The 23,733-nt window shown below is 35.2% G+C and overlaps 1 protein-coding gene across 2 annotated transcripts in view; it reads right to left on the bottom strand.

Moving 5' to 3' along the window:
• PDGFC (platelet derived growth factor C) overlaps positions 1–23,733 on the bottom strand; it is a 187,912-nt gene that overhangs the window by 78,513 nt on the left and 85,666 nt on the right. For both annotated transcript variants that reach the window (XM_036314090.1, XM_036314091.1), the window contains one exon: positions 8,412–8,607. In XM_036314090.1, the coding sequence (XP_036169983.1) occupies positions 8,412–8,607 (196 nt within the window). The remainder of the gene's footprint in view (positions 1–8,411; positions 8,608–23,733) is intronic.

Below are 23,733 nucleotides of genomic sequence, written 5' to 3'. Positions count from 1 at the left end.
CGTAACATCCTTCAGAGGTCTCTTAGGCTTTCGGATACCTTAGGACTCATCTTGCTAACCCACGCACAAAATGAGTCAAGATAGAGCACAAACGCTGACAGGCACAGTTCAAAGCTATGGTGGCTTGATGCTGAGATGCTGATGATGTAGTTTCCAGGGAAAGAGCTTGGAAGTTTGCCACAACTGCTTGGTTTGCCTGCTGCCTCTATAACACTCGCTGCAAAACAGAAGCTGAACACTATCCTCTTCAGATTTCTTTCAGTTAGCAAAAAAAAGGGGTACTAAATTTCATGAAAGCAAAGTGGAGTAATGCAAACTCATGAAAAGCAGAGGGACACCTGTAGGTACCCACCTATTAACAAGTAGGTTACTAACTGCTCACCTCTGAGGGACTATCTATAAATACACAGAGGTCTTCCCAATGGTTCTTAAGCCAGGGACTGGCTTACACAAGCATCCATCATAACCAACATTCAGTTTCAACTAACCTGAGGCAAGTCGTAGCCACCCTAAACCATTGCCTTAGATAAGCACTGTGATACATTAAGATAAGGTTCTCTTGATTTGTCTTAATTAAATGTTAAGTTGAAGTGAGATCCTTTTTGTAGCACTTTTCTTTAAATATGTTAATCCAATAAAAGAACATTCTCCTTGATTTCTATGAGATTATCTATGTACCAGGGGAAAATCCTTTATTATTCACTTGTTTTCTGAAAGTTTTACTGAATGATAACAGTTGCTTCTACTTTCACAGAGTCAGTCTATTGGGACTCAAAGTTCTGCTACTTTGCCTACAGTAAACATGGGATAGGAGATAATATTCAGATCATTCCTTTTGCTGAAAGCGATGGTAAATATGAACAACACTGCCAAGGAAGCAGGCAAAGTGGTCCTTAACTACCATTCTCTTCCTTTACATGTGATCAGATGCAATGAAATTGTTTAAGCTTAATTTGGAAAGGTTTTGTTAAATATATTAATTTAAACTTTGTTAATTACATAGCAAAACAATAATCCTTTTGTAAAATTTATATATTTTTCAGTCACTGGCAAAACCATTAGAAGAGAAATCAAATAATAATTAGGAATAATTTCATCAATCACTTAGAAATAAATCCTAAGTCAGCACCCACCTGTATTATAAACGCCAGTGGAGATAGCTTAAAGATTGATTTCTGCTCTAACCAGTTTGCCTCAGTGGATTAGAGCATCAGCCTGTGGACTGAAGGGTCCTGGGTTCAATTCCAGTCAAAGGCACGTATCTTGGTTGCAGGCACTCAGCCCTGGTTGGGGGCATGCAGGAAGCAACCAATGGATGTCTCTCTCACATTGGTGTTTCTCTCCCTCTCCCCTCCACTCTCTCTAAAAATCAATGGAAAAAATGTCCTCAGGTGAGGATAAAAATAATAAAGATTTACTTTTTTTGAAGGTAGGCTGTTCCATAAATAGAGATTTGAAGAGAGTTTATCTCTCCAAGATTCGGCGCCAGGTGAATTAAAGACAGTATATTATTTGTAAGCTCATAGAGCAAAATATTATTAACATAATGTTGGAGATAACAGCATAAATCCTTGAAGAAGCTGAGAAAAGACAGACTATTGTAGAAATGTCACAACATATCTAAAATGTGTACATTTATAAGTCCTTTATTATTGATTATTACTCTATTACTCTTGCTTGGTTTTTCATTTTTGATAAAATAATATAAATAGATAACTAGATAGCTAGTAATATGGGTATTTCTTTGGACCTGGAATTTTCCCGTATTTCATACCATTGTTCCAATTTCACAATTCAAAGAAGAGATCTCATCATTACCCCAGTGACAGCAAGGCAGCCACTGAAAGTAAAGGCATGGCACAAGAATGGCATCACAATATTCCCTACGTCCTCAAAGAGTGCAAACCAGAAAACTCTTTTTGAATCAACGTAGGAACAGGATCTCTGGGCAATAAACAAACAGGGAAGGTGGGAAAAGGAAGGCAAGGAAGAGAGGGCAATACTGGGGGTAGAAGAGGAGAAAATAAAATGCAAGAAAAAGGTAAAGTCTCCGTGAGAGACAGACACTGGGTGAACCAGACGTGAATTTTGGGAGTTACAGGATACATTCTTTCTCTACTTAGAATGTTGATTTTGAACATTTCAAAACATAAAACCAAAACATCTCATTAGCCAAGGGCAGAGTCGCTTGATCTCAGACTTGGTCAGGTCCCCACCCTTCATTTTCAGCCCTCTTGGGAAGATTTTTTTTTTTACATTACAAAAGTAATTGCTACAGAGGTCAAAGGATAACAAAACTATAAATTATGCCATTGAGCAAACTACAGTCAAGAGCTGCTGAAAGGGCACTGGCAAAAATCTTCACTCTAAAGAAAACTCTATTCTGTGGCCAAAAGTGCAGGTAGCAAAAACAGGAAGTGTAAATTTGACAGCTGACCTTCAGCTCCTTTTGGTCCTTATCACCGAGCATGGAGACTGTTATTTTTGTACCACCACCACCTCTTCCTCTTTCAAATGGGTAAAAAAAACAGTTTCCTGCTTTCAGAGACAATGTTTCCACCAATCACAGTTCATTACTTGGCTTAGGGATGGGCACACGACCCAAATCTTGACAAACACAGTAACACATGACCCTATCCCCCCTAAGGTAACTGGCCCAGGGATGGATACTGAGTTCAAAACAGACCAATCAGCCCTGGCTGATTTGGCTCAGTGGATAGAGTCACTCTGGGGACTGAAGGGTCCTAGGTTCGAGTCCAGTCAAGGGCAGCATATGGCCAAGTTGTGGATTTGACCCCCAGAAGGGGGCGTGTGCAAGAGGCAGCCAATCAATGATTCGCTCTCATCATTGATGTTCCTCTCTCTCCCTCTCCTTTCCTCTTTGAAATCAATAAAAATATCTTTCAAAAAAAAAAAAAAACAACAATAGACCAATCAAAACTCTTCCAATAACTTTTATAGGAAAAGTCCCTGTCTCCTTCAAGGATTGCAAATGCTTAAATCTTATACTTTTGGTCCTTTCTCTTCCAGTATGTGAAGACAGACTGATTGGGAATGGAGTCAACAGGGAAGCAAGCCCACAGAGGTGGAGCAAAAGTGACATAATGGCATTGCTCAGAAGCTGGATAAAGACTAATCCTGAAATTTTTAGTAACATAATCCAAACATTTTCTTTACAAGATTGTTACAGTCATTGGCTAATTATTTGTGGTCACCTGAAACTGAGTCTTACAGTTACACTTTGTGGTATAAATCCCACTATTTTTAAATTTATGCCACAATTTATTAGGAAAATATTTTGTTAAGGCGCAACTGGAGCAGAATTGTAATATTCCTAGACATGTAGACATGATGTAAATGGGTCTGTATCATCTGCTCTTCTCAAAGCTCATATAAATCCAGACTAACCCTCAGAGAAAAGAGGAAGGGCACCTCTTCTCTATAATATAATGACCATTTAACATTCTAAGTTATTCTTTGGGTTGTCTAATAGAAATATTTCTTTTTCATTAATCTTCACCAGAGGATATTTGTCCATTGATTTTTTAGAGAGATGGAAAGAGAGAGGGAAAGATAGAGAGAAACATCAATGTGAGATAAAAACATTGATTGATTGCCTCCTGCAGGAGCCCTGGCCAGGGCCCAGGTGGGGAGGAGCCTGCAACCAAGATACATGCCCTTGACTGGAATCAAACCCGAGACCCTTCTGTCCTCAGGCCAATGCTTTACCCACTGAGCCAAACTGACTAGGGTTAGAAATATTTCTAATGTCATAAATATTGAAACTGGCAATTTTGTCCTTCCCATAACTTGTGCCTTGGGACAAAAGAGAATGTAGCTTTGAAACAAAAAAAAAAAATACTGGAATATCTGCAGGTTTTCTATGTACACAGGTGCATGGGTACCCACACACCCACCCATCCATCTCCATCACACAATATTAACAGCAAAAGGGATAATGATAAAAGGGAAAATATGTTTTCTGTTAATGGACCAATCACAAAAGAATTACTTAGCCAAAGTGTAAGTCTGAAGGAATATTTACCTATAAATGTTGTGTTTGTGAAATAATAAAATTCCTCCAACTATTCCAATCACTTTGAAACTCTCCTCAAATCTATTCTGCATGCTTCTCTTCTCTTCCTAAAATATAGACCAGTCTATGACCTTGTTCTGCAACAAAACCCGTAGCTCCTTTTTTTTTTTAACTGTTAGCTTCTGACAGCATAAGAAAGGAAGTTCCAATCTACCCTCTTAGCAATCAAAGTTCTTCACAACTTGATTCAACCAACAGCTGTATCCCTTACCACACCTCCAAGGCATCTCTTGCTCCAGAGAAACTCATCATTTGCAAATGATTCCCTCCTTTTGCCATCTCTAGTTTAACTCTGCCTGGAGTGTGTATTTCTCTTAGGTACACCTATTATTTTATTTTAACTAACTTACACTGAGAACCCATTAGGTGCTAGTCAGGTATTAGAGTAGACTCTTACCTATACTTGGAGGCTTACCACACATTGTATTCCCATACCTCCTGAATTATAACCAATCTTTCTGTGCTGCAATACTTACATCACTCCTAGCTACAACAGAGCACTATAGCAGACACCACTGTTTATCTGCACAGCTACAATGTGCCTCCCCTTCTTCCTTAAAACAGAAATCATTTATTTAGGTAAACAATCTGCATGTGCTGCGATACAGACGAGCCCTTAAAAAGTCTTGGGGATGAGTAATGAATTCCCTAAGCCAATCTAGGCCACTTTCCCCTCACCAGTGGTTGAGGTAAGCATACCACAGAAAGTAGCCGTCTCATCATCCACAGCACCAGGCAAACCTTCTTATCTGGTCTTAGCAGGGCTCCACAGTGCACCTTAAAAAGGTACCAATGTATTTTGTTTAATCTATCTTTTTCTTGCCATTATGAACAGGACCAAAATTCTGAATTAAAGTCCAACACCCAGCTGCTTATTCTCAGTTCTGCAGATTCAGGCCGGGAATTAATATGTAAGTAAAGGGCTTCATGGGACACCTTTGGATCTCTCACGGCTAAAATTTAAGATCACTCATGCCAAACAGTGCCTAGTGGTACCTTTTCTTTCTTTCATGTTCTTTTAAGGGGCTCATGAAAATACATATATTTTTTTTGGAAAATAGATTCTTATGATGCACTTATGCATCTCCAAGGTCATTATCAGCTAAGTAAACAATAATGTCTTCCTTTATTTCAATTGTATGGTCATGAAACTAAGGAATACTTTATGTTGTTGTGAAAAACCAATTGTTTCCTTATAATTTTATCACCCACAGCTTATACTGGCAATGTAAAATTGATGTAAGAAACCTATACTATCCGTGAAAGCTATATCTACTAGAGCAAAACACAGACAGTGAATATTTGAATTTTTGAGGTCTGCTTGGCAGGGTAAATTCATCTTCACACAATTCTCCACAATAAATTAATAACAATTATTTATAGACTGCTACCAGCAAGATACACAGTTATGATATGAACTAGAAAATGGTCAACAAAGCTATCTAACTATAATCAGTTACAGTAATAACTGTACTCCGTATTTACCATATCCTGGGACTGGTGGCATTTTGTTTTATTTGACTGTTTACTTGTCTGTCTGCCTCCTTATCCAGACTAAGCTACACAAGGGTATGAGACATTTCCCACTCACTACTGTCATCCTATTACCTACCACAGTGCTCATGCTCAAGAAGTGCTTGTTGAATGTAAGAGTAAATAAATGAGCAAATACTAATGCCACATTAATTCTATTATAAACTGCAGGAAAAGATGAAAATGTTCAAAACATTTTCTTAATTTTAAAGAAAACTAATAATTTTCTATCACCTATAGATTACATGAAATAATAAAAACAATGTCTTGACTGTGAAGTTGAAAAATACAAAACTAAAACCCACGATAATTATCATATGCATGCTAATGAGAAGTGGGGTTAACTGTAGTTAACCAGCTTGGGCGGTAGAATAAAAACACCCACCAGTGTTCTCTTTGCAATAGCATGACATTACTATTTTATTGCCATCATTATTGCCCAGGCAATTAACTTTACTCCTCTTTACATGAACTTCCCAAAAGAACCGCTAACTTCTTCAACTGAAAGTATTAACATTGATGAAACTCTTCCCTGAAATACCCTGCCTGTTTCCACCAATTGTAAACTATTTAATCCTGATCCTTTACCCATCTTAATCAAGTCTCCACATTGAAAGACCCATTTTTGCCTTTGCTTTTCCTCCCCAGAGTCTACTAAAGCTGTTAACATGGTCTTCTCTGTCACCAAGATAAGCAATAAATTCAGTTCTGTCTTATCAGTATAGTGTGGTGGTATATGGGGAGTTAGTATTCCACAGTAGTTAAAATATTCTCAGGTAACTTCATATTTTGGGAAGGGAATAAACAGTGATTGGTTTTAGATATTAAGTTAATATGCATTTCTAGGTAGCCATTAGAAACAGACTATGAAGGTAAGCAAATGATCTAACCTATCTGCATTGACATGAACTAACTTTAAAAATATATTTTTTAGTTTTGCTTGTTTTGAAGTACATAGCAAGTCACCAAAGTAAACACTCAGTATTATCCCATTAATATATATATTTCAAAACAGGCAAAAAATAATTCACTTTTTATAGGACAGTACATTTGGAAATATATGCATAAAATTATAGAGAAAATCAAGCCATGAAGTGAAAAAAAGCTTAAGACAATGATTAGATATGCCGGGATAAGAGGGGTAATCAGGGAAAAACTAAAGGAAGGGACTTCAGAACTATTATTGAAAAAGTCACTTTTTTTTAAGTTGAGTCTCTTACTGGCTGAGTTGAGTCACAACCTAGGTTAGACATGCTGAATGATAGTTCAATTATTATTATTTAATGATTAACATACATTATATACATACACACATAACTATGTTCATACACACACATATATAACAATTCCTCTCCCATAACACAAATCCCTCAGCATGCAGGTATCATGTAGCTCTCTTGGCACTGACCTGTGGGAATTGGAATTAGGGGAAGAGAAAGCGCTAATACTCTGGCTACTGCTACTTTTGTAACATAGTCCTTTGTCTCTGACCCAAGAGGCTCCTATCTTCTATCAGCATTCTTGAACTTGTGGTAGGCTAACTGGCTACTTTGAAATGGTACAATATCTTAAACTTTTCACAACTTTTGAAAATATTAAGAAATCCTATCTATGAAAAGAAGACAACTGGTACAGTTTACAGCATGGTGAAAAACTAAGATGGGTGGTAGGAAAATGAGTTTTAGCGTTGGTGTAGGTATAAAATATGAATGATATATAGGGCAGACACTTCTCTTAATCTCTATAGATAGCTAGGACAGCTTCTGTTCTCAAAGTCTAAGGTTATAGATGTAAGAAAAAAAAAAACATGACATGCAGTGTTGCAGAATGCAGAAATGTGAAAAAAATCTAACCATATAAATGTTAAAGATACAAATTGTGATGACAGCAAGTACAAAGTTTATTTCATCTGCATTGAAATCTTTAGCTGTAATATACCACAAAATGAAAATTCTCTTTTAACTTGTATATCAAAGAAAAAATAATGAACCCTGCAAGGAAGCTCAAGTAAAATATTTTTATGATATACAAACGCCACTGAAGTGAAAAATCTTCAATAAGACCACCCAACCTTGACAAGTGTATTCACATAGGATTTAAAGAGTAATATTTGTATGACATACAGTAGGTGGTCTTTTGCGTGGATGAAATATTGCAGCTGACTTTGGTTCATGAATGCTTCTAGGAGAATTATGGTAAGTTTCTACCAGCCAAACCATAAAGTTAGCCTAAATTTCTAATTCTGCTTTCAGATTCATAATTTTTGTGATGAAATATTAAAACTTCTTGGTCCTATGTGTAGGAATGTATCCATATGTGTACTGTACTTAAGAATACTAGGTATGATGGGTAATATGTACCCACAGATACTGCATTTTTTTAAAATAATGTATTCTTTATTTTATTGATTGACTATCAGGAAGCTCCACTGTAAAATGTTCAGCACTAATGGTAACAACTTTTCTGGCACAACTGTAGTCCTTCACTTGGCTTTTTATTCTCAATTCCTTATTTTACAGTTTTACTCTATATGTATTTTTTACCAGACTTTTTCTCAAATTATGTTCAGAAGTAGAAAAAAAACTAATGGCTGTGTATTTGTATGTATGTGTCTTCTAATTTTAAATGAAACATAGCTTAAATAAGGCTGTAAATTTCTTGAATCAGCAGGAAAACATAACAGAACAAAAGATGCCACTGAAAATCACACCATCAAATGAAGCAACTTGAAAGACCATAACAGTTATTACAATCTGTTGGAATTTCAAGTATGATAACTTACTTGCATATGTCATCTTCTGGTTCTTCAAGCCCAAATCTTTCATCAAATGTAAGTTGTATCCATACATTTTCCTCCGTTGCTACTAATCTCCATACCAAGACCATATTTCTTGGATAAGTATGAGGAAACTTTGGGCTGTGAATACTTCCATTAGTGGACACAGTAATAATTCTCTCATGCTGGGGAGCTTGTACGCCTAAAACAAAAACATAGGTATACACTTACATTGAGAACAGACATTTTAAAAGTTACAGGTTTCAGAATAAATGTTTTTTTAATCATCCACATTTTACCCAAACAAGTGTTGGATATGCTTCATAAAATATAAATTAAGTACTACTCTCTTCAGAATTTAACCAGAAAAAAAAGAGATTATTTTAACATTATTGAGTAAAAACCTGTGAATAGGTGTACTTCAAAGAACAAAGCAAATTAGTCATTTTAATCAAATTACCAAAATTTCAAACAACCAATACTTTTGGATTCCTAAAATTGCAATAAAATTAAGACCCTAATCTCCAAGAACTTATCAAATACAAATCATATTAGAACAAAAAGAAGTGCGATATATAACTAGTTTTAAAAACACAAATTATGATTGAACTCCCCCTAATCATGATTAGGTTAGATAGCTTAGAGTTCATCAAAACGTAGATTATCTGCCTGAGCCTAACCTAATAGGGTGAGCCCTTAAAAGAAGCTGGGCCCTTCCTAAATTCAGAGAAATTCAAAGTGTAAGAGAGATTCAACAGCAGGTTGATGCTTTATTGCTGGCATTGAACACAGGGGAGGTGACATGCCCAGGGTTGTGGGAAGCCTCCAAAAGCCGAAGACAGGCTAAGGCTGACAACTAGCAAGGAAATGGGACCTCAGTCCTCAAACCTCAGGAACATGAAGAAACTTGGAAGTAGACTCTTCTCCACAACCCCCAGAAAGAATCAAGTCTGGCTGACACCTTGATTTTAGCCTCTGAGCAAGAACCTAGTCACAGGATGCCCAGAATTCTGACCCATAGAGCTAAGATGAAATAAAGTGAGTTTTAAATGGCCAAATTTATGATAATTTCTTACATATTATTATAAATGAATACATCTTCTATTGGGCACAAAGCTGTTCGGATGGCAAGTTATTCCTTTTTGCCTCCATTCTTCAACAGCAATCAGAGTACTAGCGTGTACAATAACTGCAACAACTTTTCATTTAATATTATGTTAGTCAAAATACATGATTGAACTCTGGTAAAATGCAATTTAAGAATACTGCTCTAAGAAACTCCTTGAATTTAAAAGGCAATGTCAAGAGTCATGTATTAGAAGGGTCATGTTATTAAGGTTAAAGAATAACCTTTTTGATTGTTAAAACACCCAAAATAATTTTAATAAGTTTGTGTATGATTCTTGAAGCAGTATTTTCATCCTCATAAACAGCTGTTTTAGTAATCAGTTTGGTAGTTTGGTAAGTATTTTTTTATATTTTCTAACCTAGAAATAGGGAGACAAGGTAAAGACGTATATAATGTCCTTTGACAATACCTAGTACACATTATGGGGAAGATCATCTTATTAGTAAAATATGCTTTAAGTACCTAAATTTGTGCCTAACCTTGTCCTCAGCAGTAAGTAACCTACATAGAAATACATTCTCTTCTAAATTGGATGCTAATTGTTGATACTGCTATTGGTTATATTAACATATATGAAATGATCAATAACTCCTCTATGCACATAATTTAGCACCTGTATATCTCCTAGGAAGACATAAGATCTATCAAGTTAGATGATATCTTCCCTATAGAAAATAATGCTAATTTACTATTAAAATTAAATTAATAAATTGTTTTCAAAGCTTTCTTTCAAAAATGGGCCCTGGCCGGGTAGCTAGGTCACTTAGAGTGTTGTCCTGAAATGGCAAGGTTGAGAGTTTGAACCCTGGTTAGGGCACATACAAGAATCAACCAATAAATGCATGAATAAGTCAAATAACAAATCTCTCTCTCTCTCTCTCTCTCTCTCTCTCTCTCTCTCTCTCTCTCTCTTTCTCTTCCTATCTCTCTAAAATTAATAAATGTTAAAAATTTAAATGGAAATGGGATATTTTCCCATTCCTTAAATTTTATTCCAATAATCTACACATAGCAGTAGCTTATATCAAGGATTCTTCTTTTTTAAGCTATATTTCTAATTAAGTTAATTTTTTCAATCAGATTAATTAATATTTACCCCATTTCGTCTCAAAGCAAATGCCTTATATCTCAAGGCACTCTTTACAAATACAGCAACATTTACACTATCATATATAATCTAGAAAACTAAGTGGTTATTAAAAGATTTGAATCTATTTTTATATCTCCAGTCAAAACAGCTCATAGATAAAAAGTGCATACTTAAATTGTTAACATTTTTTTCTTTTCTTTATAATTCACAATTCTGCTAAACTATAACTAAACATAATTCAGAGACTAAAAAGCTAAGCCTTATTTGTGCTAAGCATTGTAAATTTCCTAAGTTAAATTGCTGCTCCCAAAAATTCATCTCAAAATGCAGTGAGGTTTGCCACCAAACACATATGATTTATATAAATCTCAACTACGACCTCTATAATCAAAATGAAAAAAGCAACAAACAGTAAGTTCTACCAAATTAAGACTCTGCATTTATACCCCTGCTATTTAAAAATATCATTTTTCCAAAGATATAACTTACTGGTATTTTAGGAATAAGATAAGTGTATATTTTGTAACTATTTTGTCGAATAGCTTCTTTCCTAGTCAATAACGGTCCAAACGAAAAGGTACCAATGAAATAAAACAATTGCTTGTAGTCCAATCACTACACTATTTCCCAGACACTCCATTCAATGTATTCTAAACAAGAATAAATTAATCATTACAGATGAATTCAGCATGGAAAATGAAAATATTCACAAACACTAAGTTTTTTAAATTATAAGTATACATCATTTCATATTATCCTGTACAACCCCTTAAGGTATAAGTATTAAAAACTAAAATGAAACAAAAATAGAAAAGAAAAGAATAAAGGAAAGTTAATAATGCAAATACGATAAAACTATTGATTATGTATATACACATACAATTCAACTACATAGAATCATTGTATATTCATATGTATTCAATAAGCTTATTAGCATTACAATGAAAATAATTTCCTAATATCTGCCATGCTGTTAGTCCCTTTGAAGCTAAAAGCGAGTAGGAGTAAAAGGATCATAAGCAACGAAAATTATAATAATTGAAAATGCTTAATAAAGATAACACTAAAAAAGGTGTTTCTGGATAATATATAATTCATAAAAAAAGATAAATCATCCATTTCCTTCTCTATTCTAATGTTATAAATTGATTGTTGAAAGAAAGACTTGTAATACTAAGAACTAGGTAAAAAGAAAGGAGTCTCCACCCTTGGTTTAGTTTTAGAGTTCTGAAGAATTCTGGTTCCCGTTTCACATAGGCAAGACTATAGTGACATGTCACATGTAAACTAGTAAACTTCACTGATGTCCTGTGAAATTTTTGAGGTGTTTACTTGCAAATACATGGTAATTTTAAATTGTGCATATAAAGGCATTTCTGAAATAGTCAGTTGCATCTATTTTCAAACCCTTACTTATTCACGAGTCTTACGTGTGCTTAGCTCTGCACACTGTTTTTCCCCCGTGATAAACCTTCTTTATCCTAATTTTATTACTGTGTTTATAAATAATAAGCTATTTCTGTTTCCACTTTCATTAGCTCTCAATTAACAAATTTTTCACTTTTAAGCAATAGTTAAAATCACATGACATATATATGTAAAAGCTAGTTTTACTGCTTCCATGATTGGCACCTGTTTCCTAGGAAAACGAGAATAATCTCGTCCTAATCCTCTTTGATTCTGTAGAGGGAAGATATACTTGAGCTCCACATAGCAAAGAGATATCTCTCCATACAAACTGAGGAATCTCAGAGGGAAACAGTCCGAAGAGATTAACCAAAGACCTTATATGCATATATGCATAATTCATGGACACAGGCAATAGTGCAAAGAAAGCCTTGGTGGGGGATAGAAGGGGTCAATGGGGAAGGGGGGAATGGGGACATATGTAATACTTTCAACAATAAAAATAAAATTTTAAAAATAAAGAAAAAGAAAAGAAAAATTCCAAACAATATAGGTATCCCATTTTCATATTTATAATTCTGACTATTAAAACAAAAGACTAATATACTAGACAGAAAACTCAGACCCCATCAGCTCAATCTATTGTTTGCCATACCTTTAAAGAAGTAGCAAAATAAAACACAAGATAATCAACAAAGTTAGTTTTCTTTATCCAAACTGTTTAAAAATTACATGAATAAATGTTCAAGAAAAAATAAAATAAGGGATTGCTATATTAAGTAAGCCATAAAACAATATATTTAAGACATGCTCAATTTAGGTTCCTGAATTTATCCCAGAATATAATCATTTTATTCCTCCAGGGAATGAATAGTCAAAAATCATATGCTGAGACTCTATCATGTGTCATGAACTGTTCCAGGTACCTCGGACATCAGGAAAAAACAAACAAAAAAATCTTGTCCTCTTAATATGACAACTTCTGGGACTTTAACTGAGTATCATTACTCCACTAAATAATGATACTAATAATTAATATTCAAAACCCACTTTGGATATTACCTAGTTTAGACTGCCATCCTGATTCTTGTGTGCATTCATTCCTTCAGGACTGCATATTTTAATCATAATATATGGGTTGATCTTTCTTCCCTACCCCACTATAAATTCCTAGATGGCAAAACTATTTTTATTAAAGTCCACAACCAGTATCTAGCACTGTGCCCAGCACACATCACTACTTCATACAAATCAATAGAAACCAACTTGCTATCCCAGAACATAGCCAAAAACAATTTTATGTGTTATTTTAAAATTTCATCTTCAATTCCTAAATTTCCAGAGATTGTTCATATAAAATTAAAGATATTTTATAATTTATACACCTCACCAATTAAAGTCCCAAAATTTGTATTTGATATTTTACTAAAAATTCATCTATTAGAATCTACATGTATTTTTCAGCTGAAGGCTATAGGTAGTAGAGTACTCACTATTGAGATTTGCCATTTTCTTTATATGCTTGCTTAGTTTTTAAAAAAATAGATGTTTATAATTTTGACATATTTGAGAAAGCTACAATTATAATCATTATTTTATCTTAACTATCAAAATAAATCAATTGATAAAATTCGTTCTTTTAGGCAAGATATTTGATGTCATTTTTTATAAACTAGAAATAATCACAACCTATTTTAAAGTTCAATAAAATGATAACTGAATAAATTAACCATCTTAATAACTATAAATCAGTACATACATGAAGGAGAAACTTTGTCCACCACATTCTGTCTAATTTAAATACAATGAGAGAAAAAAATTTATTATCAGGTATGAAGTTTTTCTGAAATCAGCAAATAGGAGATTGCTATGCAATACTGGTCATATGTATAAGGATTCTGAGTTCATCAAGATCAAATTGATTAAGCAAGAAGCAGTGATTTTTAGGAAGTGATTTTACATTTCTGATTTCTTTCTACAGGTTGATTAATGAAGGAGAAAAAGGGACAACTTTGTAAAAGTAAAAATTCTGCCATTTCCTTTACCCCGCTCCCATCTTTAAAAAATAAAAAAAGGTTGTTTTGTTTGGTTTTGCTTTTTGGTATCTACTGAGAAGTATAAGAATTCAGCCATCAGCCTCCTCTCTATGAGCAACGGGAAGAAAGGGGGCCTGTGTTCAGGAAGTTCCAGGAAAATCTACTAATGAAAGAAAGTTAGTATAGGGAGCATTTTCCCAGCATCCCTCATTACCAATGTGAAATAGCCTCTGAATAAAGAAAGGCAGGACTGACCCTCCACAAAGTATGCCTGGAACTCAATATAAGTCCATTTCTCTCACTGCACGGATGACTCTAATTGGCCAAATGGAATGAATCCAATGGCTTCCCCGTCCCCCCTAATACTTTGGAATTAGGACACTTGGGGTGCAGAAGTAAGATCCAGAACTACTGTAGTCATTAAGCCATCATAATAGAATCCAGTCCAATACAGAAGTAGGCAGATACACCGTAAATAGGAAAAAGAAGCTACATCCCAGATCAAACTGCATAATAAATTCATTCCATCTCTGAGCTTCTCGGGTACATGACTAAATAAACCACTTTTACTATATTGAAGACAATTAGTGTTGACTTTTTGTACATACCACCAAAATTATTTATACAGTGAACATGATTGGGCTTGCCAGAGGTGGTCTTGATTTAGACCTGTTATCTTGGTGTGATTATGGTTATTGTTCCTTTTTCAGGCTCTAAATATCAGAATTGGCATCATAAGAGAATACAGAAATAAGATTATCAAATTCTTCTTGTATTGAGGCATGAGATACTGAAATGGTAAAGATTTGACTGCATGGTATTTTAGCCTTAAGTCAATGGCAAACAACCTAAATTCATTTTACAAAATGAGATATCACATTGTAACTGGAGGCTCAATTATGGAAGACAGACTGGCAATAATCTTCTCACTGATTATGCCACAGGATAGATAGCCAACTTTATAAACACAGAATCATAAAGCCTTTATCACACATCAATTAGTAATGAATATAATTGTACATACACATAGTTACACACACCACTATAGTGAAGCATGTTTAGACAATGCTATTATTCCTTATTCTGTATTAAATTGTGCATTACTTTAGGTACCACAAAGAGACAAAAACCAGAATGTAAAATAAATTAGGAGTAATTCACATTACCAAAAAAAAAAAATCACTTCCAAGATACACTACTGATTCAATTTTTTCAAAATTTATTCAGCTCTCTTGTTAAATTTAAACTGTTACTTAATGTAGAAAATTTACACAAAATATAAGTAGAAAAATACATTTGTATGAAATAGGACAAAAACTAACGTCATTAAGTACAAATTCATAGTATATAAGCTTGTTTAATAGAAAGTATGTTCAGTAAAGAACCTCATCTGTTTTAGAGACTCAACATCTGGCAATTTTTATATGCACAGGACATATAACACAACAGTCAGGGTGGAATTTACCAGCAATTTCAAATAAGCAAAGTAGCTACCTATTTCTTTGTGAGCACATAATGTCTAGATACAGTACTGACATTCTAATGGAAAGATGTTTAAAATTCAGGTAATCAATACAAACCTACTATTTCAGAGAAAAGTACAAATAAGACCACTAGTTTATGCCTTCAATGAATATTTAAACTATGTTTGAAATTTTCTTTTAGGTTAACCTCTGAAAGAAGCAAAATAAATAATTCCTAAGATACAATAAAATAGGAATATATTTATTTCAGTCTTAATATACTCAGCAATCATAGTGCTGAAAAATGACTTTTCTGCTTCCTACTTGCAATTAGCATTTTCTGTTTAAAGGTGAATTTATGTATAATGAGACTGAATTTCTTACAAATAATACTCAAATATTGAAAAATAATAATTCATTTGGTCACATCTATACAAGTTATATCCTCCTACTTATGTTTTAAATGTTATTAAATGCTGTAAATAAGTCATAAAGTATTTGCATTTCCATAGCAATATCTGAGATTTATAAGTTCTATTTGTAGTAAAATCTTTGGTTTCAGTAGTAAATCCACATAATAATATCAGAACCAAATGAAGTGCAATTATCCTGGGACATATCGTCCTTATAGGCTGGATTAAATATAAATATACTCAAGAGTGTTCTAACCATTCTGCCCTTCTGGCAAACATCACCTTCCCTCCCCACATTTGGCCCTCAGTATCTCCTGTCAATCTTAACATGATGGTAAAATCTGAATAAAATATAGATATGAGGTTTTTAATAGAAATGACATCCATAAAGTACTAATAAAACACAATTTTAGTGGGAAAATCGGTTGCTTAAATTTTATTTCTCAAAACAAATATATTATTAATAATGAGAATGAAAATAATCATGCCAATCTATTTCATCCCAGCTTATATTACTTTGCCATCTAGTTTGTCTATTATAAAAGAGTGAATAAACACCAACATGAAGAGGTTAAGTATACTTTATTCTGGAGTTGGTTTGAATATATCCATTAGCACAGTTCTTAAGCAAAAACTAGCTTTAAGAGTGGTCTAAAAAGAGAAGCTGAAACATAGATGAGACAGATTCAAGAAGATACTCTATATACTTTTATTCAAAATAGGGACTGAATTGAACTTCACAAAGTCCACCAGAAGTTTCATTTGTGAGAAGAGATTATTGTCTAACACCTCATTATCACTAGTTGCTTCAATGTTATTAAAAAATACCTGCTTCTCTATCTCTGATCTCAATGAAGACTTTGAGGATATGTCTGTCAGATTGGACACTGTCAGTAGCCACAAGGTATTTGCACTGTTTATGTGAGTGTAATCCCCCAGCCAGCAATGAACCAACTGCATTTGTGACCTCCTGCAAGTGAACAGACCTGTTGGAATAGAGCATTTCCTTGAAACTTCTTGCTCATAAAATCCAATTTTGATGTTGAAAACTTTCCAGCTATGTTTCCCATAAGTCTACCCATGTATCTTCTGAAGTAAATAGAATACTGTGCCCCACAAATAGAACAAAGATATAAAGAAACAAATGACCCAGGGATGAGAAGGAGCAGGAGAAAACAGGGGAAAACTTAATTGTGGTTAAGTGTAATAATACTAATTATCCTGACAAATGGCTAATACTCTTCCTATTAAGTGCAAGTAGGGCTTTTAAAACAAAAATACACATTACATAAGCCTTAAAACAGCTATACTAATAATTTAAACTATGTGATTAAAATTTATAGCGATTTCTGTACACCACCACAAACTTTCCATATATTTATTTTATAGCAGTTATCATACTTCAAAATTTTCTTGCAATGTTATATTCTTGATAAAAAGTCAACCAAAATAAAAGATGTGTGGTGGGAAGCAAAATACAAAACTAAAATAAAATAAAAAAGACCCTGATATAAATATGTATTAAGACTTTACTCATAAATTAACAAGGGACTTTTATTCATTACTATATGCCAAAAGAAAATAGTTATAAATGAAGAATGGACAAAGGCTAAGAAATACCAGAATAATTAATTACACTTTAAGAAAAATAATTCTACTCTCTTTACACCATAATAGTCAAAATAATTTGCCAAGAGAAATTGTCTTAACATATCAGAGAATGCAGGAATAAGACTAGAGATATTTCAGTACATTGCAGTGTCGAGATTATTAGGAAAATTAAAACAGCACTGAAGTACTGGATCAACTAAACAGAAATTTAAAGGTACAGGGATAGAAAAGACCCCCATTGTAAAAGGAAGGCATTTGAGCCTACACTTGTCCATGCTGAAGAATCGGATAAGACTATTATACCACCTAAACAAATTTTAATCTGCAATATGGTTCATATCAACCTTACTTATGTGCAATTACATTAGAGTGTATGATAAGAAAAGTTTAAAAATTCAGAGTAAATAATAATATATGTTTTGCTTACCTTTTAAATGTTCTTTCTCCTCTTTTCTATGCCAGTCCAGATGCTTGGGTATAGTTCCTCCCTGCCAGTAGATGGAGATAGTAAAATTGAGTCTTTTGGTGACCTCAAATCCTAATCTAGGTGGTTCAGAATCTTCAATTTCAGATTTTGGAAGTAAAAAAATTTTTGAATGATTGAAAAGACACATAAAGCTTGTAAAAATGATTATCTGAATCAAATAAACTTTAATTCATGGTCATTGATACCAATTTTTAAGGGAGCGGGTCTTGGCTGGCATAGAAAAAAATAAAAGAAAGAGCATTATTTTGTAGGATATATTCCCTTGACTCTTCATTCTTCCCAGATTTCAACAAAGATATATTGAGTATCTACTAAAACTTGCTACATGCTTGTTACCGGCTACATGCTTTCATGCACATTATCTAGTTAATGTTTTTAACAACCCTATAAAGTGGTAATTATTATCCCAAAACATCTGTCCCACAATCTATATTTTTAAAAGTTTCATATGGTGAGCTGATGTTCACTTGCCAAGTTTTTATAGTCCTCCTGGTGTTCAGTTAATGGCATCTCAAATTTAGGGAGAATTCATTTCTTTTTCCTACTGATAAAGAGACCTTGGCTTCGTTGGGAATTCATTTGCTATTGATAAAAACTGGTTTTGTTTAATTTTATTTCAAATACAAGTCCTCTAGCAGCTATCCAAGAAGAGATTCAATAAGCTAAGGGAAAGCCATTCCAGAGATTAAGTAGATCATCTGAAATGAAATGGGATTCAGGAGTAGTGTTGCATGAAATTGTTTTTCTTTGAGAAATTGTACACTTACGATCAAATTCATAGGAATAAACATTAAAATGTGTGATTACTAACAATGACTTATTAAAATAATAGAATTATTATGATTTTCCAAATCTAACAGGACATATAAGTATCTCTTAAAAATTATAAAAAAGCAAAGGCTAAGAATATCCAAAAGTGAATTGAATGTTGATAAATCGTCAAACAACTGGTTCCATTTTTCTCACTCAGTTTAGAAAACTCATGGAAATTTTAATTAAATAGAATCTATTTCTTATTCTTATCACAAATAAAGTCTAGGTTCCAATATTTCTGGTAGTCATGTTCGATGACTTGATTTCAACAAAACAAATAGGGCATACAACTACTTAAATAAGAGTAATTGTAATTTGTTCAATAAGGACTAGCTAAAATAAACTACCCTCTTTTATTCAGTCACCTTAATCACCCTGAACAAATGAATACACTACTATTTATATACCTCTCTATGGTTCTTCTAATAATTTTCATGTTATCACAAAAATCTTCAAAACCAAAAGTATTACACAAACTTTATAATTGTGAGTCAGCTATCATAGTAATTTGACCATAAAATGTCTTGTTCAAACCAATCCTATCTAATAAAAGAGTAATCTGCAAATTACCATCACTCCAACACACAAGATGGCCACCACAAGATGGCCAGCAGGGGAGGGCAGTTGGGAGGGACCAAGCCTGAAAAGGAGGGCAGTTGGAGGTGACCAGGCCTGCAGGGGAGGGCAGTTGGGGGTGATCAGGCTGGAGAATGAGGGCAGTTAGGGGCGACCAGGCTGGCAGGGAAGGGCAGTTAGGGGCACTTGGGCCAGCAGGGGAGCAGTTAGGCGTCAATCAGGCTGGCAGGGGAGTGGTTAGCGGGTGATCAGGCTGGCAGGGGAGAGGTTAGGGGGCTATCAGGCTGTCAGGCAGAAGGAGTTAGGGGCAATCAGGCAGGCAGGCAGGTGAGTAGTGGGAGCCAGCAGTCCTGGATTGTGAGAGGGATGTCTGACTGCCTGTTTAGGACCGATCCCACCAGGATGGGGCCTAAATGAGCAGTCGGACATCCCTCGAGGGGTCCCAGATTGGAAAGGGTGCAGGCTGGGCTGAGGGACACACACCCTGTGCACAAATTTCATGCACCGGGCCTCTAGTCTATATATAAAAGCCCAGCGACCAGAACGATGGAATGAACACCTAGACAACCGGTGGCTATGACATGCACTGTGACAGCCAACCAGCCTGATCAGGGCCCTGATCAACCCCCCTTCTCCACCCCCAGCACGCTGATCAGTCCCCAACACCCTGATCGGGGGTGAGGCTGGCCAGCCAACGCCCTCAGCCCCTCAACCCGCCAGCCCAGCCCGATGGGCCCCCATTGGGGCAGGCCAACTGGACCCCACCGATACACAAATTTGTGCACCAGGCCTCTAGTAAACTTATAAGAATGAAAGAGGGTGGTGTCATTGTGTCAGGAAAACATATAAACTATGACTGTCCCCAGAAAATTTGGACATGTGGTTACCCTAATAACAAATGTCAATGTTTATGTTCAATCAGATATTTTGGGTCTAAATCCTATTCTCTTTCCACGACATCATATGACCCCAGGAAGTCTTTCAAGTTGGATATATGTGATTAATTCTTAAGTGGATATGTTCCTGTTAGCATCCTTATTCAATTTAGTCCACTGAGTAGAACATTTTCTTAAATTTGGTAATATCTATTACATTTAGAGTACTTTATTTCAAGATAGATTAAAACAACAACAACAATCCTAATAACTTTTTTTTTGTTTAACTGTTTTTTAACGGGCTACTTGTGAATTGTTTCTAATACTACCATTGAAGCAGAAGACATTTTTACCAATTACTACTGATTTGCAGGAGTCTGGCTCGATTTCACTGCTTGGATCAATGGGGCTGACATTAATACCACTCCTGGTTGTAAACATTCTTCCAGAATTTGGTACTCCTCACAAATGATAAACTCCATATAATTTAGAGAAAATGAGATAAGTTCAAATGCACACAATGATTAGGGTTAACTGATATGAAAAACTGGAAGTAAAAACGGCCTATCCTCCACAATGATGCAAGTCTCACATACGTAGGCATTTATTTACATGATTGTTTAGTCTTTAAAATACCTCTGTGTAGTTTAATTAGCAAACTCTAAAAGATCATGCAATCTTCCTAGGGTTTTGTTTTGTTCTCACTGTTCGCTTTTTACTGTTGTATCCCCCAAAGCATAACAGAGTACATTACCCATGATAGACAATAATAAAGCACATATTTCACCATCAAATCTATCACAAAGAAAACTTAGTAGATAAAAAGGATGACATATGGGTTGTCTCCTGGTCTATTGTTGCTTTCTGAAAAGAATTGACCAACATCCCCCACTTTAGATGCAATATCAGCCACCTACTGCCATATCCTCAAATATGTTTCTATGAAATTAAATTATTTTAAATTCATGTTTGAAATTACTTCACCATGATCTTCTAGAAATCAAAAGTCAAGTACAGTAGGTCCTCAAATAACACCATTTCAATATAACACTAATAAGAAAAAAAAATCAGTTTCTGGCTGTGCACTACCTGGGTGGAGTTTACAAATTTATTTTAGTTAGCATTATGCTTTAATTTTTCTGTGCTAAATGAGAGTAATAAATGGTAATGTTTAGAAGTTAAAAGTATTATGGATGGTGGAATAACACAGTAGCTCACATGATAAAAAGCATTGCCAGTAGGATGACCTAGACAGAAGAATGTAATAATGTAGGAAGTTTAGAGACAAAAACAAATTTTGACATGACTTGTTAAATAGTGTCTATAATCCTCTGTCCCATTATAATTGCTCCAATTATAAAATGAGGCTTCAGAATTCCTCAAATATGTTAAACTTTTGAACCAAGTATTTAAGAACAAGAGCTATGTTTTTATCCTTTTAAACCAATGGCTTGAGAAAGTTTTGAGAATCTGGTGAAAGGTATGGAAACTCAAACCAGAAAATTATATATTCAAATACACTCTCATAGTTTTCACACAGTAGCATACAATTGTGGAGTATTTGCCCAGCCCACAGAAACAATCTATGAACCATTTTATATATGAAACCATGGGTAAGAACTATTTCTCCAAAAATAACATCCATTTTAAAGTAAAACAAACAAGGAGTTCCTCACTCCATGACCAGATGATCTACAGGGCCATTTTGGTAAAATAACATAAAAATAAAACACTAACCAATTTAGCAATCAGAGATTAAATAAGAATTGTATCTGAAAGACTATCTTGAATTTTAGAATAAGTTGATATATATATATATATATATATATATATATATATAAATAGATATATAAAGTAATCTAATAGATATAGCATGATTTTTACATAAGTGATGATAATATTTCACATACTTTAAGTGCAATTCTATAAACGTCTTTAAATATTTTCTGGAAAAAAATGCATCTAATATGTAATTTAGAACAACTAAGAATTCTTATGTTCTCTAAAAGTACTGTAATCTTTTCTGGAGAAAATGTTAAAGATTTGATATCAAGAAATGTATATAGAACAGAACAGATAATTCGACTGCACTCCCATATTTCCACAAAGATTTATTTACCATAATAGTTTTTTAAGTGCAAATGACAAAAGCAGTTATCAACATGGAGCACCAATTGTGGGCTGGAAATTATTAGACACTCACAAGAACTATCTTACAGTGCAATGAAGGTGGCTTAATCATCCCCACTCCACTAAGGAAAAAACTTCTAACTAGATTGAGACATCATGAACAGAGAGAACAAAAAACGTGAGTATCAAACGTGAGTCCCACAAACTGCAGGCAAGGATGAATAATAGGGTTGCTCCTTTCTGTGGCAACAGGAAGCAGTGCTCTAAGGGTGACTAGTACCAGCAGGGCATGCATATTAAAATAGGCAGTGGTTCTCAGGAGCCATGTAGGTGGGTCAGGTAGCAGACGATACATCTAATTTGATTCTGCTTTTAGTTCTTTTGTGATTGAAATGATAGGGACTTATTTTCAGAAGTGTTACATATATATATATATATATATATATATATATATATATATATATACACACACACACACACACACACACATATACTAGAGACTCAATGTATGAATTTGTGCAAGGGGCTTGGCCCCCGTTGCCACCGTGGCTGCCTCTGCCTTGGCCCTTGCCTCCACAGCTTCATCCGGAAGTTAGTCTGGAAGGTCATCCAGAAGGTCATCTGGTCTAATTAGCATATTATGTTTTTATTATATACTAGAGGCCAAATGCACACAAATTTGTGCACTCGAGGGGTTCCCTCAGCTCGGCCTATGTCCTCTTGCACTCTGGGACCCCTCGGAGGATGTCCACCTGCTGGCTTAGGCCCACTCCCTGGGGGATCAGGCCCAAGCTGGAAGTCAGACATCCCTCTGGCAGCCCGGCAGCCTTCAGGGGATGTCCACTTGCCAGTGGGGAGCAGGCCTAAGCTGCAGTCGGACATCCTTAGTACTGCTGAGGAGGTGGGAGAGGCTCCCACCACCACCGCTGTACTGGCAGCCATCAGCCTGGCTTGTGGCTGAGCAGAGCTCCCCCTGTGGGAGCACACTGTCCACCAGGGGGAAGCTCCTGCATTGAACGTCTGCCCCCTGGTGGTCAGTGTGTGTTATAATGACCAGTCATTCCCAGTCATTCTGCTGTTTGGGTCAGTTTGCCTATTAGCTTTTTATTATATAGAATAGAGGCCTGGTCCATGGGTGGGGGCCGGCTGGTTTTCCCTGAAGGGTGTCCGGATCAGGGTGGGGGTCCCGCTGGGGTGCCTGGACAGCCGGGGTGAGGGGCTGATGGGTGTTTGCAGGCTGGTCAAACCCCCTTCAGGGTGGGAGTCCCCACTGGGGTGCTGGGCCAGCCTGGGTGAGG

Source organism: Myotis myotis, unplaced genomic scaffold, assembly GCF_014108235.1.
Source record: "Myotis myotis isolate mMyoMyo1 unplaced genomic scaffold, mMyoMyo1.p scaffold_m19_p_6, whole genome shotgun sequence".
Classification (NCBI taxonomy): Eukaryota; Metazoa; Chordata; class Mammalia; order Chiroptera; family Vespertilionidae; genus Myotis; species Myotis myotis.
This window is presented reverse-complemented; position numbering and strand designations above follow the sequence as displayed.